The sequence below is a fragment of the Equus quagga genome, chromosome 1, assembly GCF_021613505.1.
Source record: "Equus quagga isolate Etosha38 chromosome 1, UCLA_HA_Equagga_1.0, whole genome shotgun sequence".
NCBI classification, from domain to species: Eukaryota; Metazoa; Chordata; class Mammalia; order Perissodactyla; family Equidae; genus Equus; species Equus quagga.
The window spans coordinates 97,115,441-97,132,876 of NC_060267.1; the positions used below are offsets into that span (position 1 = coordinate 97,115,441).

At 44.3% G+C, this 17,436-nt stretch overlaps 1 protein-coding gene across 1 annotated transcript in view; it reads left to right on the forward strand.

The window, feature by feature from the left end:
- The window catches only part of CACNA1B (calcium voltage-gated channel subunit alpha1 B), a 195,973-nt gene that overhangs the window by 30,363 nt on the left and 148,174 nt on the right, over positions 1-17,436 (forward strand). Inside the window, exons 4-6 of the mRNA XM_046647936.1 lie at positions 9,364-9,455; positions 11,161-11,313; positions 13,854-14,044. Coding sequence (XP_046503892.1) covers positions 9,364-9,455; positions 11,161-11,313; positions 13,854-14,044 — 436 coding nt within the window. The remainder of the gene's footprint in view (positions 1-9,363; positions 9,456-11,160; positions 11,314-13,853; positions 14,045-17,436) is intronic.

A 17,436-nucleotide genomic window follows, 5' to 3' on the forward strand; every position in this document is an offset into this window, starting at 1 on the left:
ACACAGATATGTAATTATTTCACAACTTGCCTTTTTACCCTTCAACATTGTTTTAAATGTTTTCCATGTGAATGTGTGGTTTATTTAATTTTGCAGGCTTATCCACATTTCACTGCAGAATAATATTCCACTGTGTGCATATACCACGATCGATTTTCCTCCCTCCATGTGAGGAGCAGTAGGCTATTTCTGGTTCTCGCTGTTGCAGACAGTGCTGCTGTGCACGTTCCTGTCCATGTTTCTGCGAGCGTTTGTGTGACAGTCTGCCATGTAGTCAGACGGGGTTCCTGAGTCATAGGGGATGCTCATCTGAAGCAGCCAAACACTCTCTGAAATGATTCTGCAGTTTTCTATTCTACCAGCAGAGCTGCTGTTTGACGTCCCCCAGCTTTACCAATCTCGGCTGAACTGAGAATGTGAAATGGTATTTTTTTGTTGGTTTAACTCGAATTTCCCTGATTGCCGGTGTTTTTGAGCATCTTCTTTTTTCTTTTGTAACTTGCTGATTTTTCTGATAGGTTGTATTTTTCATATGTATTTATAGGGATTCTTTGTGTATTCTAGAAACCAATTCTCTGTCAGTTGTATGCATTGCAGTATCCTTTTCCTTTCATTTTCTCTATAATATCTTTTGTGATATAGTTTAAATTTTATTGTAATCAAATTTATCAAACTATAACTTTATGGTTTGTGATTTTTATGTCTTTTTAAGAAATCCTTCCCTACCTCACAATCATAGAAATGTTCTCTTGTTTTTTTTCTTCAAAGTTTTAAAGTTTGCTTCCTGAACTTAGGTCTCTTTTTATTTCCCAATTTCTTTTAATTGTGGCAAAATACACATAACATAAAATGTGCCGTCTTAACCCTTTTTAAATGTATGGTTCATGGTATTAAATATGTTCACAGTATATTCAGTCATCACCACCATCCGTCTCCATAACTCTTTTCATCTTGCAAATCTGAAGCTCTGTCCCCATTAAAGACTAACTCCCCATCCCCCGCCCCCAACCCTTGGCAGCCCTGTTCTACTTTCTGTCTCTATGATTGTGACTACTCTGAGTACTCATATACGTGGAATCTTACAGGATTTGTCCTTTTATTTCACTTGCATAATGTCCTCGAGGTTCATCCACGTTGTGTCATATATTAGAATTTCATTCCTTTTCAAGGCTGCGTGATATTCCATTGTATGTATATACCATAATTTGCTTCTCCATTCATCCATTGATGGAAGCAGTGCACACTTGGGTTCCTTCCACGTTTTACCTATTGCAAATAATGCTTCTATGAATCTGGCTGTACAAATATCTCTTTGAGACCCTGCTTCCAGTTCTTTTGGGTATATTCCTAGAAGTGGAACTACTGGATCATGTGGTGATTCTATGTTCAACTGTTTGAGGAATCACCAGCTGTATTCTACAGTGGCTGCACGGTGTTATGTTCCCACCAACAATGCACAAGTCTTCCAGTTTTTCCACATCCTTTCCAACACTTGTTATTTTCCTTTTTTTGATAATAGCCGTCCTAATGGGTGTGAGTTGGTATCTCATTATAGTTTTGATTTACATTTCCCAAAAGATTAGTGATGTTGAGCATCTTTTCATGTGCTTATTGGCCATTTTGTGTATCCTTTTTGGAGAAATATCCGTTCAGATCCTTTGCCTATTTTTAAATTGGGTTTTTGTTGTTCTTGAGTTGTAGGAATTCTTTACATATTCTAGATATTAATCCCTTATTAGGTATATGATTGTGAATATTTTCACCCATTCCATAGCTTGTCTTTTTACTCTCTTAATGGTGTGCCTTAATGTACTAAAGTTTTAAATTTTCATGAAGTCCAGTTTGTGTATGTTTTATTTTATTGCCCATGCTTATGGTGTCATATCCAAGAAATCATTGCCAAATCCAATGTCATAAAGATTTTCTCCTATATTTTCTTCTAAGAGTTTTCTAGTTTAAGGTCTTACATTTAGATCTTTGATCTATGCTGAGTTACTTTTTGTACATGGTATAAGATAAGGATCCAACTTAGTTTTTTTGCATGTGGATATCCAGTTTTCCCAGCACAATTTGGTGAAAATACTATCATTTCCCCATTGAGTGGTCTTGGCACTCTTGTTGAGAATCAGTTGACTGTACATGTGAGAATGTGTTTCTGGTTATTACTGTGCTCTATTAGTTTATATGTCTGTCCTTATACCTTATAAACCAGTATCACATTGTTGTGATTACTGTAGCTTTGTGGTAAGTTTTGAAATGAGGAAATATGAATCCTCCAATTTCATTTTTTTCCTAGATTATGTTGACTATTCAGGGTCCCTTGGGATTCCATATGAATTTTAGAATGAGTTTTCTGTTTCTGCAAAAAATGTCATTGGAATTTTGAGATAGATTGCATTGAACCTGTAGATTGCTTTGGGTAGTATTGACAATCTTACATTTTCTACAAATTTAGGATTTTCTACATATAAGATCTGTTGAATTTTTATTGGAATTGCATTGAATTTTTGGATTAACCTGGAGAAAGGGGACCTCTAATGATGTTTAATTATCTCATCTATTAATATGATTCATCTCTCATCCCTTTGTTCTTCAAGAATGTTTTGTGACTTTTATTATCAAGGTATTGCACTTACTTTATTCCTAGATACTTTATAGATTTTGTTGCTATTATAAACAATATTTTATGACAGCTTTATTGAGATATAATTCACACACTATAAAATTCACCCTTTTAAAGTATACAATTCAGTGATTTTTAGTATAGTCATAGAATTGTGCAGGCATTACCACTATCTAATTTTGGAATGTTTTCATTACCATAGAAAGGAGTCCCATACCCGTTAGAACAATATTTTTTAAAAACGATATTTGCTGGGGCTGGTGTGGTGGCACAGCAGTTAAGTTCACACATTCCGCTTCAGCAGCCTGAGGTTTGCTGGTTCACATCTCAGGTGCGGACCTACATAGTGCTTTATTGAGCCATGCTGTGGCAGGCATCCCACATATAAGGTAGAGGAAGATGGGCATGGATGTTAGCTCAGGGCCAGTCTTCCTCAACAAAAAGAGGAGGATTGGCGACACACGTTAGCTCAAGGATGATTTTCCTCAAAAAAAAATTTTTTTTCTAATTGTAAATGAAAATTTATTTTTGTATATTTCTTTGGTATTCCACAACCTTGCTAAACTTTTTTTTTTTTTCCTGAGGAAGATTCTACCTGAGCTAACATCTGTTGCTAATCTTCCTCTTTTTGCTTGAGGAAGATTCAGCCTGAGCTAACATCTGTGCCAATCTTCCTCTATTTTGTATGTGGGTCACTACCCCAGTGTGGCCGCCAGTGAGTGGTGTAGGTTCATGTCTGAGAACTGAACCCAGGCTGCCAAAGCAGAGCATGCCAAACTTAACCACTAGGCCAGGGGGTCAGCCCCTTTGCTAAACATTTTAATTCTAATTGTTTTTCTGTATATGCTTTTGGGCTTTCTATGTAGAAATCACCTTATCTGTAAATACGACAGTTCGTTTCCTCCTTTCTTTTTTTTTCTAAAGATTGGCACCTGAGCTATCAACTGTTGCCAATCTTCTTCTTTTTTTTTTTTCTGCTTTTTCTCCCCCAAATCCCCCAGTACATAGCTGTATATTTTTTAGTTGTGGGTCCTTCCAGCTGTGGCATGTGGGATGCCGCCTCACTGTGGCCTGATGAGCGGTGCCATGTCTGCACTCAGGATCCGAACTGGCGAAACCCTGGGCCGCCGAAGTGGAGCACGCGAAATTAACCACTCAGCCACGGGGCCAGCCCCTGTTTCCTTCTTTCTAATCTTTATATATTTTATTTCTTTTTCTTGTCTTATTGTCTTGGCTAGGACCTCCATATCACATAAATGGTATATTTATATTATCCCTGAATTTAAAGAGAAATGCTCCTACTTGTTTGCAGTAGATACTTACTGTCAGTTTAAGGAACTTTCCTTCTATTCCTAGACTTTTTATCATGAATAATTTTGAAATTTTATCAAATAATTTTTCTGAAAATTTTGACATGATTGTGTAGTTTCTGTTTTGATTTTTAATGTGGTGGATTACATTAATAGTTATTCTACTATTGAACTATTCTTATGTTCCTTTGACAACTAAACTGGCCATTATATACTCTTAAAATATGTACCTTTGAATTTGATTTACTCTAATATTTTATTTAAGATTTGTGTTCATAATTGAGATGTGTATACCTTTTCCTAGTTTTAACATTGAGATTATACTAGCATTGTAAAATGAGTTGGGGAGATTTTCTTATGTTTTTAGTCACTGAGACAGTTTGTATACTGTAGGAATTATGTTTTTTTGGAATGTTCATAGAACTTGTTTGTAGAGTTGCTTGAGTCTGATGTTCTGGCAGAGGAAACTTAAATCCAAATTCATTTTTGTAAATGGTTTTGGTATGCAGAATTCTACAATGGCCCCCACACTGTACGGTTATCTCCCCTCGACTGTGGGAAGGACCTGTGGATATGAGGAGATATTACTCCCATGATTAGTTTACTAATCAGTTGACTTTGAGTTAACCACAGGGAGAATGTTCAGGTGGGACTGACCTAATCAGGTGATTAGAACTTTAAAGGGACTGGTCCCTTCCTAAATTCAGAGAATTTAGAAGGGTGACAGGGACTGTTGAGGGGCCAGGTATCAAGGGCCTGAGAGCGGCCTCTAAGAGCTAAGAGAAGTCCCCACTGACAGCAAAACGCTGGCACTCCTTTTCTACTGCAAGGAAATGAATTCTGCAGACAACCTGAAGGGACTGGGAAACGTCACTTTCCCTAGTTTAGCTTCCAGATGAGAATGCAGCCGACTGATACCTTGATTTCAACCTTGTGAGCCCTGAAGCGGAGGACTGAGCCGTGAAGTGCCCTGACTTCTGACCAGCAGGACTGTGAGCTAGTAAATGGGTGCTATTTCAAGTCACTAAATTGGGGTAAGTTTTTACACAGCAGTAGAAAACTAACACAATAGTTCATGGTTTATTCAGGTTTTCTACTTCTTCAGTCACTTTTGGTAATTTGCACTTTGGGGGGATTTCATCAGAGTTTTAACATTTATTAATAAAATATTAAATTGGTAATATGTGATTGTGACTCTAAAAATCTCTCTCGTCTATAGTTGTGTTCCCTGTATGTACATACATTGCATGTGTGTACACATGCATGCATACACACGTGAGTGTACGTGTGTGCATGTTTGTACTGTGTGTATTTCTATATGTGTATCTGTGTATGTATGTATGTGTACACTCTCTTTTTCTTGATTATTCTTGCCAGAAGCTTGTTCATTTTATTAAACATTCAAAGATTCAGCTTTCTATTATTTCTCTGTTTTCTATTTTAACCTTGTCTACTCTTACCTTTGTTTTTTCCATTTTTCTGCTTTTTCTAAATTTACTCTGCTGTTCGTTTTTAAGATTCTTGAAACATATCAATGCTTGGTTTATTTATTTTCAATACTTCAAAAAATAAATTAATGTGAATTTATAAATTTCCCCTAAAGCATCACTTTAACTGAACCCCGCACATTTTAATATGTAGTATTTTCATTGTTGATGAGTTCCAAATATTAGGTAATTTCTGTTGTTACTTCTTTAATTAATGAGTTATTTAGTGGGCCATTTTGAGGGTTTCTATACATGTGAATTTTCTTTTTAAATGTGTTTTTATAGTCGTATTCTCATTTAATTGCATTAATTGAAGAAGTGCAATAATATATGTTACTAATTCTTTGAAATTTGCTGAGATTTCTTTTGTGATGTAGGGTATGGGCAATTTTCAAAGATACTCCTGTGTACTCCAAAAAATGTATATTCTCTATTTGTTAGTAGATTTTGTCAGAGAGATAAATAGATAGATAAGATAAGAAAGCTATAGAAGAACTATATAATGGATGGAGACTACTAATTTTGTTTTAATCTTGTAAAGCCTTACTAAATTTTGGTGTTTAGTCTTTCAGATTCCGATAAGAGTTTTGTTAGAATCTTCTACTCTGTTGGAGGCATTTTCATTTTTTTTCTTTATCTGTTTTGAGTTTGTGAGGTTGGGTGCATAAAATTAATGATTGTTATATTTCTTGGTGAAATTTTCTTTTTTATTGTTACACATTATATAAACTTCTTTAGCCCTAGTGTTGTTTTTTGTCTTAAATTCTCCTTTGTCTTTAGTCTTTCTATACCCACTTTCTTTTCTATAGTATTTGCTTACTATATCCTTTCAAAAAATCTGTTTATTTTCAACATTTCTGTATTTTTTTAAGTGTGTCTTTTGTAAGTGGAATACAGTTGGACTTCAAAAAGCTCCAATCTAATAACGTATGCTTCAATAGGAAATTAAAATTCATTTATATTTGTTATGATATATTTGGACTTAATTCTAACATCTTATTTTGTGCTTTCTCTTTATATCCTTTCTTTGCCTTTTTGGGGGGAGTCTTTTTCTGACTTCCGTCTCTTGACAAAACGTTCTGTCCCAGCACACCTTTTTCTTATTCTCAGCACACCTTTTCCCCCCTCTGCTGGTTTTGAGATAGATTGTATTTCTATCCATTTACTGAATATCCTTGACATTTTAAATATATATTTGTAACTATACATTTGTCTAACACAGAGGTCAGCAAACTACAGCCCATCTGTCTGGCAGCCTGTGTTCATAAATAAAGTTTTATAGGAATGCAGCCTTGTCCGTTCAGTTACTGTTATCTGTGGCTCTTTCATGCTACAGTGGCAGAGCTGAGTGGTTGTGGCTCGCAAAGCCTCTTTACTACCTGGCCCTTTACAGAAAACGTTTGCCGTCCCCGGTCTAACACGGTGACTAGTGAGTTAGCTTCCGTAGCATGGATTGATGCAACTACCACTAGAACCATGCCTTCTGCAAATATTTTTAGTGTTGCCGAGATTGTTAGTTTTACATATAGAAAATAAACACAAGATTAATGAAAAATTGGATATCGTAATTAAAAAGCAATCAATGATTAATTAAATTTAAATACTTAAAAATTATTTTCTGTGCCTATCATTCTTGCATACGATGCATTCCCTTTGGGTTCAGTTTTTATGCTGTTTTACTGAGGGTCTGAGTGATGACTTATTTTGTACCTGAAATATTTTGCCCTCACTCTTCATTGACAGTTTAGCTGGATATTAAGTTTTAAGATGACAATTATATCCTGTAGCTTTTTGAAGGTGTTACTTAACTGTCTTCTAGCATATATTTTTGCTGAGGTGAGGCTTTCTCATCTTTTAATTTTTCTTTTTTTCTAGATGTTTTGTCTTTTCTTTCTAGTAGCTTTTAAGACTTTCTTTTTATGCCTGATATTCTGCAGTTCCTCACACTGTTTCTAGTTGGATATGTTTTCTTTATCTGATTGGTACTTATAGTGCACTTCAAATTTGAGAACTCAAGTCTTTAATTCTGGAAATTTCTCATCTGTTATCTCTTCAGATGTTGTGTTTTCACAGTTCTCTCTATTCTGTTTTTCTGGAACTCACATTTGATGTGTGTTAGGTATCTGATCTAACTTAACTTCTCTCTCATTTTTTTTCTTTGTCTTTCTGATGTCTGTAGGTAAATGCCTTAGTGCTAGTCTTAGTACTATTTTCTAAACTGTTAATAATCTCAAACCATGTCTCCAGCCTAGAGTGTGATTCATCATTACTGTTGATACTATTTCAGTAACTATTTGTTTATTTCTTAGACTTCTAGCTAGTTTTTAAAGTTCCTACCTGTTTCTGTCTGTTTTTGTTTCATAATTTGTTGATTTCATCTGAACAAAATTAATCTTCTGATAGTTGTTTCCAATAGTTGAAGGTTTTTCTTAGTCTTGGACTTCCTCATGTGCTATAGAATTTTGGTTTGAATAGGTTTTCTTGTTGCTCTTCTTTTTTTCTCCCCTGAGAGTTTTATCTTATTTTTGACCCGAGCTCCATCTCAAATTTTATTCCTCACTGCCATATATTAGAGCAGGGGAGCACAAAGCCTTCTTCACCAGGAGTCCAGGATGCATGTTAAAGGTAGAGCCCATAGGGTGATTGGTGAATTGGATGTGGAGTGTGAGAGAGAGGAGTCAGGGGTGAAGACTTGGTGTTGCCTTAAATCACAGTCAACTAGCACTGCTCACTGAGAGGGGCGAACACTGGAGAAGGAGCAAGATTGGGAGTAAGAATCCAGAGTTCTTTAGTCACTGTGATGTAACAACTCTGAACTTAAAAAAAAAAGTACGTTTTAGTATGTAAAATTTTAAAAAGAGTTCTTTAGTTGTGTAATGTTTGATGTGCTTTTTTTTGATTTCCAAGTGGAAATGTTAAAAAAGCAGTGGGATATATGAGCCCAGAATTCCATGTTTGAGTTAAAGATGTCAATTTTGGAGTAATAAGCATACAGTGGTATTCAAAGCTATTGGGTAGATCCTATTTGGAGTGAGCCCTGGGGCATCCAATTCTTGAGTCTGGTAGAGGAGGCAAAGCTGGCAAACAAGACCTAGAAGGGGCTCCCAGAGAGTTAAGAGGAAAACAAGAGAGTTGACCAAAGGACAAGAGAAGAAGCCATTTAAAGAAAGAGACTTAACCATTGGAATTGGCAAGAAGAAGACCTGACACAGCATTTCAGTGGAACGGTGGGGTTGGGGATCTAGGTGGACAAAGGTGAACAGAGGTGGAAAGGTTAGGCAGCAGGGACCAAAGATTGACACTTTCATTGAGTTTTGGTGCGAAGGGCACAGAGAAGTGTGTTATGGTCAGAGGCGGATGTAGGATCTTTTGTTTTTAAAATGGGAGACACTGGAATATGTTTTTATGCTAATAGAACTGATTGTTAGAGTTTTTCTGAGTCTCTGAACCCGCTATTCCACCTTCCCCACCCCTCATTCCCACGTTCTCTTGAGATAGCGTGAAGAAGGTGATATGTGGTGCCTGTCCGGGAGTCTCTCAAGCTCCACTTTACTCTCGCTCTCACTCATCACCACCTCTCCTGAGGCAGCTTTAAGTACAACTGGGCTTGGTTTGGGGACATGGTTCAGGCTTGGACTCAGTTGGAGGCCAGGCCAAAAGGGGCCAGAGACCAAGTGTCATCGCAGGGGTGATGCCTTTGAACTGGAGGGCGGTCATGCTGGTAAAAGCCATGGCTGACGTTCCTGGTGAGGATGTCTGAATTCAGCTCCTGCCTCCCCCTGCCTGGCAAGCCCCACACCGTGTGCCAGTCCTGTGCTCGGACAGTGGGGGACAAAGATGTCACTGCTCTTGGGAGAAAGGACATGGGTGGTGAGTGGGGTGTGTTCTCTTCTCAACTCGGTGTGAAAGCCCTTACCTCCCTCCTTCTCTTTGTTCCTGCCAGGATCCTTGCCACGGCTGGCACTGACTTTGACCTGCGAACTCTGCGGGCTGTTCGTGTGCTTAGGCCCCTGAAGCTGGTGTCTGGGATTCCGAGTGAGTCTGGCACAAGCAGTCAGGCCCAGGCCTACTTGGAACACTGACCTCCTCCCCGCCCCCTCGCCATGGCCAAGGCCACGGCCACGGCCACAGTTAAGCCCTAACCAGTGGGTCCTTTGCTTGGGTGACTCTGAGCTTGCTGCTCTTGACCCAGGGAACCAGATGTGAGGAAGGGCGGAGCAGGCCTCTCCCAGTCTGTCCCGCTCCCTTGGAAAGCCCAGAGGGCGGCCCTCTTATTTTCCCTGACTCGCCTCCCTGGGTGGAAGCTCTGCTCCTCCTCACACCCTCTGCTTTGTCTCCAGCTCTGTGCTTCCTCTGTGGCTGAAGGACAGATGTGAGCTTGGCCGAGGTGGCAGGCGTGATGCCTGCAAATATGTTCAAGGGCCGCAGGAGACCACCCGTCCTGGTTTGGGCTCTGCAGGGCCCTTGGGAGCTGAGGGCCAGTTAAGACCTGCTCCCAGATGGGCGGCTGGAGCCACGCGTGGTGGGAGGAGGGGCAGGCTTGCCTTGGGAGCCAGTGACCACCCTGCCCTTCCCTCTAGGCCAGGGGGAGTGTGGTTTTAGGGATCCCTCAGGGCCTGGGTGGGCAGGGACCTAGGGATGTGCCCCCTGAGACCATGAAAGGGAAAACCCTTGATTGGCTCCCTGTTCTTCCCTGAGACCCTGCCAGGCAAAGGCTCAGGCCTGTGTCCAAGGGCCAGGCCAGACTGGGAGCGGGGGTCAGGGGGCTCATCCCCTGCAGCCCCTGCTCCTGGGCTGGAGACGCTCGTGCTCTGTGGTCAGCGGTGGAGTCCTCCCTGGGGGCAGGTCCCTTGCTTCACTTTCCCTGAGGGGTTAGTTCTGTCAGGAATCCCTGGACTTCCCTCCCAGGATGCTCTGCTCATCATTCCCAGCATTCCCTGCTCTTCCTTCCCGTGATCCCCTGCTCTTCCCTCCCAGGATCCCCTGCTCTTCCCTCCCAGCATTCCCTGCTATTCCCTGCCAGGATCCCCTGCTCTTAGTTCCCAGCATTCCCTGCTCTTCCCTCCCATGATCCCCTGCTCTTCTCTCCCAGGATCCTCTGCTCTTCCCTCCAAGGATCCCCTGCTCTTCCCTCCCAGCATTCCCTGCTGTTCTCTCCCAGGATCCCCTGGACATTGTTCCCAGCATTCCCTACTCTTCCCTCCCAGTATCCCCTTCTCTTCTCTTCCAGGATTCTCTGTTCTTAACTTCCAGAATGTTCTGCTTTTCCCTCTCAGGATTCCCTCATCTTCCCTCTCAGGACTCTCTGCTCTTCCTTTACTCTGGGCCCCCCACAGATCCACAGATCTCACCGGCCCACACTTTCCACCTGAACTTCATGTTCTGACACCCCCACACCCTGCTCCTCCCCCTCCTTTGGGACACTGCTCAGTCCACCTCCCCCCACCACCCTATGCTTTGTCCCCCACCCGAGGACTCTCAGCTCTGCCCCATACGAGCTTGCACTCTTCTGCCCTCCTTCCCCAGGATTTCAAGTCTCCCCACTGCTGCCTGCTGTGTCTCCTACTTCGAGGGTCCCCTCTGTTCTGTGGCCCCATAAACACTCACTGTGAGCACCGTGCCTCAGGACTCTCAGCCCCACCCCGCCCGGCTCTTGCTATTCTGTCCACACCCCTGCCCCATGCCCTGCGCTGCCCACCCTGCTCCCTGACCTGCCCTGCTTTGCCTGCCCTGGCCCCAGGTCTGCAGGTGGTGCTCAAGTCCATCATGAAGGCCATGGTTCCGCTCCTGCAGATCGGGCTGCTTCTCTTCTTCGCCATCCTCATGTTTGCCATCATCGGCCTCGAGTTCTACATGGGCAAATTCCACAAGGCCTGTTTCTCCAACAGCACAGGTGAGGCCTGGCAGCACCCTTTTGTTTTTTTTTTTTGAGGAAGATTAGCCCTCAGCTAACTACTGCCAGTCCTCCTCTTTTTGCTGAGGAAGCCTGGCCCTGAGCCAACATCCGTGCCCATCTTCTTCTACTTTATATGTGGGACACCTACCACAGCATGGCTGCCAAGCGGTGCCATGTCCATACCCGGGATCCGAACCAGCGAACCCCGGGCCGCCGAGAAGCGGAACGTGTGAACTTAACCGCTGCGCCACTGGGCTGGCCCCAGGCAGCACCCTTGGATCAAGGAGGACCACAGATTCCCTCCTTCAGGAGAGAGGCACTGTTCCGGGTGCTGGGGGCTTTCTAGGTGCCAGACACGAAGTGGAGGTTCCGAGGAGACAGACAATCACCTGATAAATACAAATACATAAACTAACATGCACGTGAACTCATTACAGATGGTAGTAACTTCTAGGAAGGAAACAAGAAGGGTGTTTGAAACAGTAATTGGGTGCCCACCTCATAGAGAGTGGCCAGGGAGGCCTCTCTGCTAGGGTGACAGTGTACAGCAGTCTGAATGCAGTGACAGGCAGAACGTGTGCCCGCCTCCCCAGAGAGCTTCAGTTATAAGAAACAGTGAGTGCATGAGGCTGGAGTGAGGAACAGCGAGGAAGAAGTGGACATTATGTGGGTTAGGTGGATGGTCGGAACTCTACGTCTTATTCTGAGAGAAATGGGAAGATGGCAGTGGGGTTGGCCTTGTGGCCAATTGGTTAAGTTCACATGCTCCGCTTCGACAGCCTGGGGTTTCACTGGTTCAGATCCTGGGCATGGAAGTGGCACCGCTCATCAGGCCATGCTGAGGTGGTGTCCCACATAGCACAACCAGAAGGACCACAACTACAATATACAACTATGTACCGGGGGGCTCCAGGGAGAAGAAGAAGAAAAAAAGAAAGATTGGCAACAGATGTTAGCTCAGGTGCCAATCTTCAAAAAAAAAAAAAAAAAAAAAAGACAGCAGAGGGCTTTGAGTGAGGAGTGACGTCATGTGACAGTTCTGCTGCTCTGGGGAGGTGAAGGCAGAACAGGGTTGACTTGGAGAGCGATATCTCAGTCCAGAAGAGGCGGTGGTGGCGGGGGCCAGGCTGTTTTGGTAGAGATGGTTAGAACAGTTAAGTTCTGGTTATATTTTGCAGCAAGGCCTGCTGGGCCAACAGGGTTTTCTGGGAGCTTGTATGTGGGGTGTAACAGAAAGAGAAGAGTTAAGGGTGACTCTAAGGTTTGTGGCTTGAGTTACAAACATATTAAAGGAGAAAACTCATATGGTCATCTCACTAGATGCAGAAAAAGCTTTTAGTAAAATTTAAATCATTCATGATTAAGAAAACCTCTTATCAAACTAGAAATAAAAGGGAATTTTCATAAATTCGCTAAAATTTCCTGCAAACATACTTTGTTTTAGGTCTTGAGAGCTTTCCCTTTAAAGTCAAGAACAAAATTAAGGCACTCATGGTCACTTCTAGTTCACATAGCATTGGTAGTCACAGCCGGTGCCAGGAGACAAGAAAAGGTAGAAAAACTCTATCGAGAATGGGAAGGAAGGAAATAAAACTAGCATCGTTCACAGAGAATACCATTGTCTACAAATAGACAAACAATCACTTACTAGTCTTCTCTGTGAGCATTTTTTGAGATGTTTGGAGGGAGAGGAGTAAACTCGTCTGCTCAGTTTTTTCTTCTAAACCTTGGAGGATTTGCTTTCCACCCTAGCAACTCCTCAAAATTTCTCCTATGTTTATAGGCGGGATTTCCATGTGTTGTTATACATTTTTTTTTTTAAATAGTTTTTTTCTGCCCTTTCACTAAGATTTTGGGAGTGGAATGGATAAACATGCTGTTTGTTTAAACATGTGATCTTGTTGCAGAGATTAGCACTATTTTTCTGGTGTGTCTTTAACATCCCTCTGTGTGGTCCTTGGCTGCCTGCTAGGCTGCAGGCCAGCAGGAGCACATCCACTCTGTAAGGGCCCCGAGGCGCCCAGCCATCCTCTGAGCACACGTTGGGTGGGCTCCGGGTCAACCTGCGAAGGTTGACGAGCACTGGGACTGAGGTGGCTGAGTCCAGCTTGGTATTAGCTCCAGAGTGACAAGCAGATCTGCATGTCAGGAGAATCTTGGTGGCAATTTGGCTGTGAGGGAAAGAAGTCAGGTGGTAGTGGTAGAAAGAATTGGAGGTTAGGAGTTTGTTGTTTTTTACTTTAAGATGAATGAGTCCTGAGCATGTTTAAGTGATGATAGGTAGGTTCCAGTAGAGAGGGAGAGGTTGACCAGTAGGGTCAGGGTAGGTGTGAACTCAGGTGGAGGCAGACTGTAGGCCAGAGGAGAGAGCTGGTGCAGGTGCAAGGAGGAGTGGCGGGAAGTTGAGGGAGGGCTTCAGTTGGTGCCTGATTCCTGCCCACCTGTGATGAGGTCTTCAGGGCCCAGGAATCCCAGCAAGGGTTGGAGAACTTGGTGTTTCTTAGCTCAGGGTCTGTGCTTCATTCTCTTCCTCTCAGATGCAGACCCAGTGGGTGACTTCCCCTGTGGCAAGGAGGCCCCAGCCCGGCTGTGTGAGGGCGACACTGAGTGCCGGGAGTACTGGCCAGGACCCAACTTTGGCATCACCAACTTTGACAACATCCTCTTTGCCATCTTGACGGTGTTCCAGTGCATCACCATGGAGGGCTGGACTGACATCCTCTACAATGTGAGTTGTATCTTGGCTCTGGGATGGGGAGTGGGCCCTGGAGCTCTTGGGGTCCCATCTGGGGTAGTGCTTCTGACCTAAGAACCTCTGCCCAGCCCCAGGCTCCTTCCTCCACCCTAGGTTGAAATACAGACCCCTTCCCTCAGATGGCCCCACCAAGGGGTCCACTATGATTGATCTCAACTTGAACTCTTGATCTGGGTCCTGGAATCTCCAGGACAGCTTCTCTTGTGAAAGTGAAACTGAGGGCTGGGTAGTAGAGGTCAGAAAAGAGAATTCCAGAGAAGATGCTACTTTTGCTGATGGTGAAGGTGGCAACAGCACCAATAACTGAGGCTCACTGCTATGTGAAGTGTTTTAGTCCTGTTATCTTGTAGAATTATCTCAAGAATCCCATTGTACAGATGATAAAACTGAGGCATGGAGAAGCGAATTAATTTGCTCTGGGCCCTAAGACTTGTAGGCAGCTTGCCGTTAACTAATAACTATGCCATCCCTGCTGGGGTTTCTGGATGGAGTAAGCGATGGTGAGGCTTTCTGGGCCTCTCATTGTCCCTAGACTGTCTGGTGAAGATAGGGAGGAGCAGGTAGGGGTGTAGGGCCACGCTGAACTGAGGCTCAGGGAAACTTCTCTGGTTACGCAGGGATGCTTGGGGTGGGAGCTTGTGTTTTCTACGTTTGTTTCCTTCTCCCTGAGTCTGTCTGGTACTCTTTCCTCTGGTTCTGCTACTATTTGATCTTCTCACTCTCATCAGAATGCCAGTCCATCTCAGTGGTGCAGGGCAGTCTAGGTTTGGTGACCATGACAGAAGTTGAGTAAAAGGCCCTTAGGGGTTGCCTAGTGACTCATCTCCCTCCCACCAGCCCTCTACCTGAGGCTCCTCTTGGTGGACTCTACAATCAACTCATGAGCAGACTGCTGTCTCTTTTTTTACGTGGCAACTCCTCCCACCCCCAGCTACCTTCTACGCCCTGGAGCCCTGGGAGCCACTGGCCATGAGAACAATTAAATTCATCCCTCAGGGACTTTGGGAGGTAGAGAAACAAGATGCACATGAGCCAGGGGTCTTGGAAGGCTTGGCTGGGAGGGTATGGCTGCTGGATTGCTATGTTTTGGGTAGCTAGAGGGTGTGTTCTGCTTGGGTGCTGTGGGTGGGGGACCCTGGAGCACAAGGTACTTCTCTTTGAACTTATCACTTGTGCACTAAGGGTGGGGCTTGGGCTTCAAGCCCCTGGAGCCGTGTGCTCCCCAGCTTCTAGCAGCTGGTAGCATGACAGTGGACAGAGGAAAGGGACAGACTGGAACCCTTTGCTCTGTGCCTCCTCTAAGGGTTCATGGAGATCCAGGAGAGTCTTAGAACTGGGCATCCAGTAGGTGCTTGGTAAATGCTCATTGAAGCTGGGCCCATGGCTGAGTGGTTAAGTGTCCACACCTGGGGTTCACCAGTTCAGATCCTGGGCATGGACCTAGCACTGCTCATCAAGCCATGCTGAGACGGTGTCCTACTTAGAGGAACTAGAAGAAGCTGCAACTAGGATATACAACTATGTACTGGGAGGCTTTGGGGAGAAAAAAACAAAATGCTCATTGAGCAGGCAGTTAGCAGCTGAGGAGTTAAGGAAAAGCTTGTCCAAGGTCCATTGAACCAGATTCCTCCTTGGAGTGGGAGTCGTGCCTGATGATAGGCTCTGTTTGATCGAGGGAAAGAGGAATGGGGACAAAGGCAATGAAAGGAGCTCGGCTGTTCTCTCTCTGCTGATGATCAAGGAACAATTTCCACAGAGACAAACTCTAAAAATAGCTCTGAGCTGGCCACATCCCTGCCAGCCCCACCAGAATGAAGGCCTGTGTAAGCAGGTCTCTACAGTCCTCAGTGCCCAATGGGGCCTGGCCAGTGGCCCAGGTGACTCAGACTGGTGGATCTGTGCCCGTTGGGGGAGGGGGTAGGCAGGAACCAGATCCCAGAGCAGGAGGCACTGATCAGCAAGGGCCACAAAGGCTTCATCCAACACATATTTCCAGGGGACCCACTGGGTGCTGGGCACCCCCTGAGACACTGCAGGTACCGTGGTGAGCAGGAGGTGGTCAGTGAATAAGGGCCCAATAATGCCAAGCACTATGAAGAAAACAGAGGAGGATGCGGGGCAGGGAGTGACAAGTAGAGGGTCTTGGAAAGGACAGCCTAGTGAAGTCTGGAAGCCAGACGTGTGCACGCCACGGGGTGGCGCCTTGCAAGGTGGACGAGGCACCAGGACGCAGTGATGGCGATGAGCTGTGAGGCTGCTGTCCAGAGCAGGTGGCCAAGAACTGACTGGATCCACCCTCCACACCGAGGGATGGCAGAGTTGGTTGTCGCAGATCAGACAGGATTTTTGAAGAGGATTCTTTGGAGGGAGAGCCTGCCCCTCACCTGTAACCCAGTGAGAGGGGCTCTCGTGGTCCCTCAGCCCCATGCTCTTGGAGTGTGGAGGCCCACGTGATGGTGCCTGGGACTCAAGGGCAGGAGCCACTGGCCTACAGCAGTGGAGGAGGGGAGTGATGCAGCACACTCATGCCAGGAGCAGGGGCGGGGGTTTGAGCGTCTCTTGTGGACAAGCTGTTGCCAGGGGAGGGTGGGTCAGCCAGGAACCTTTTTAAATTCTGATGAGGGGGAATGATGGGGTCTCAACAGAGAACATCTGTTCAGAGTGGACTGCTGAAAAGCTGGCTGTGGTGGGTGTGGCAGGGGGCAGTTCTCCAGCTGGAGGAGAAATGGCTAGCCTATGTTGAAAAGTAAGTGAAGTCAAATGGGGTCTTGGAAGAACCCGCAGAAGTGCCTGGTGAGAGACGAATCAGCAGTAAATTCCTGTCAGGCCCAGAGAGATGAGATTATCTCAGGACAGCACCATGCAAGGAAGAACTTGCCTGCCTCCTTGCTCCTCCTTCTCCTGCTTTGAGAGTGTTGGGGTCAGCAACCGGACAGCAAGCTGAGGAAGGAGGAACAACGTGAGGCGTGTAGGGGCAGAGAGGGGCCGTGCCTTCTTCTCCCGCTGCAAGCAGCCAGCTGTGGCAGGCCAGCTAAGGAGAGTTGATACTCTCAGTGTAAAGCATGTTAAACCTGTTTTATTACCAGCTGGGATTGGACACTTAATTACTGAATTGAGACCGTGTTTTCTATGTGACATGATTGTAGAACTTTCTATTACCCAGGAGTTATCAGAAAAGTCATAAGACTTATCCAGATTTTCATCCAAGAGCATGACTATGTTCAAAGGGACAGTAGGAGGTAAATAATATTGGTTTATGATTATATACATGTGATTTTGCATATGTTCCTTGTACTAGTTACATAAAAATCTGAGGAAGGAGTGTTCAGATATAGAGGTGCAAAGGCTATATTTTGAAATTAGGA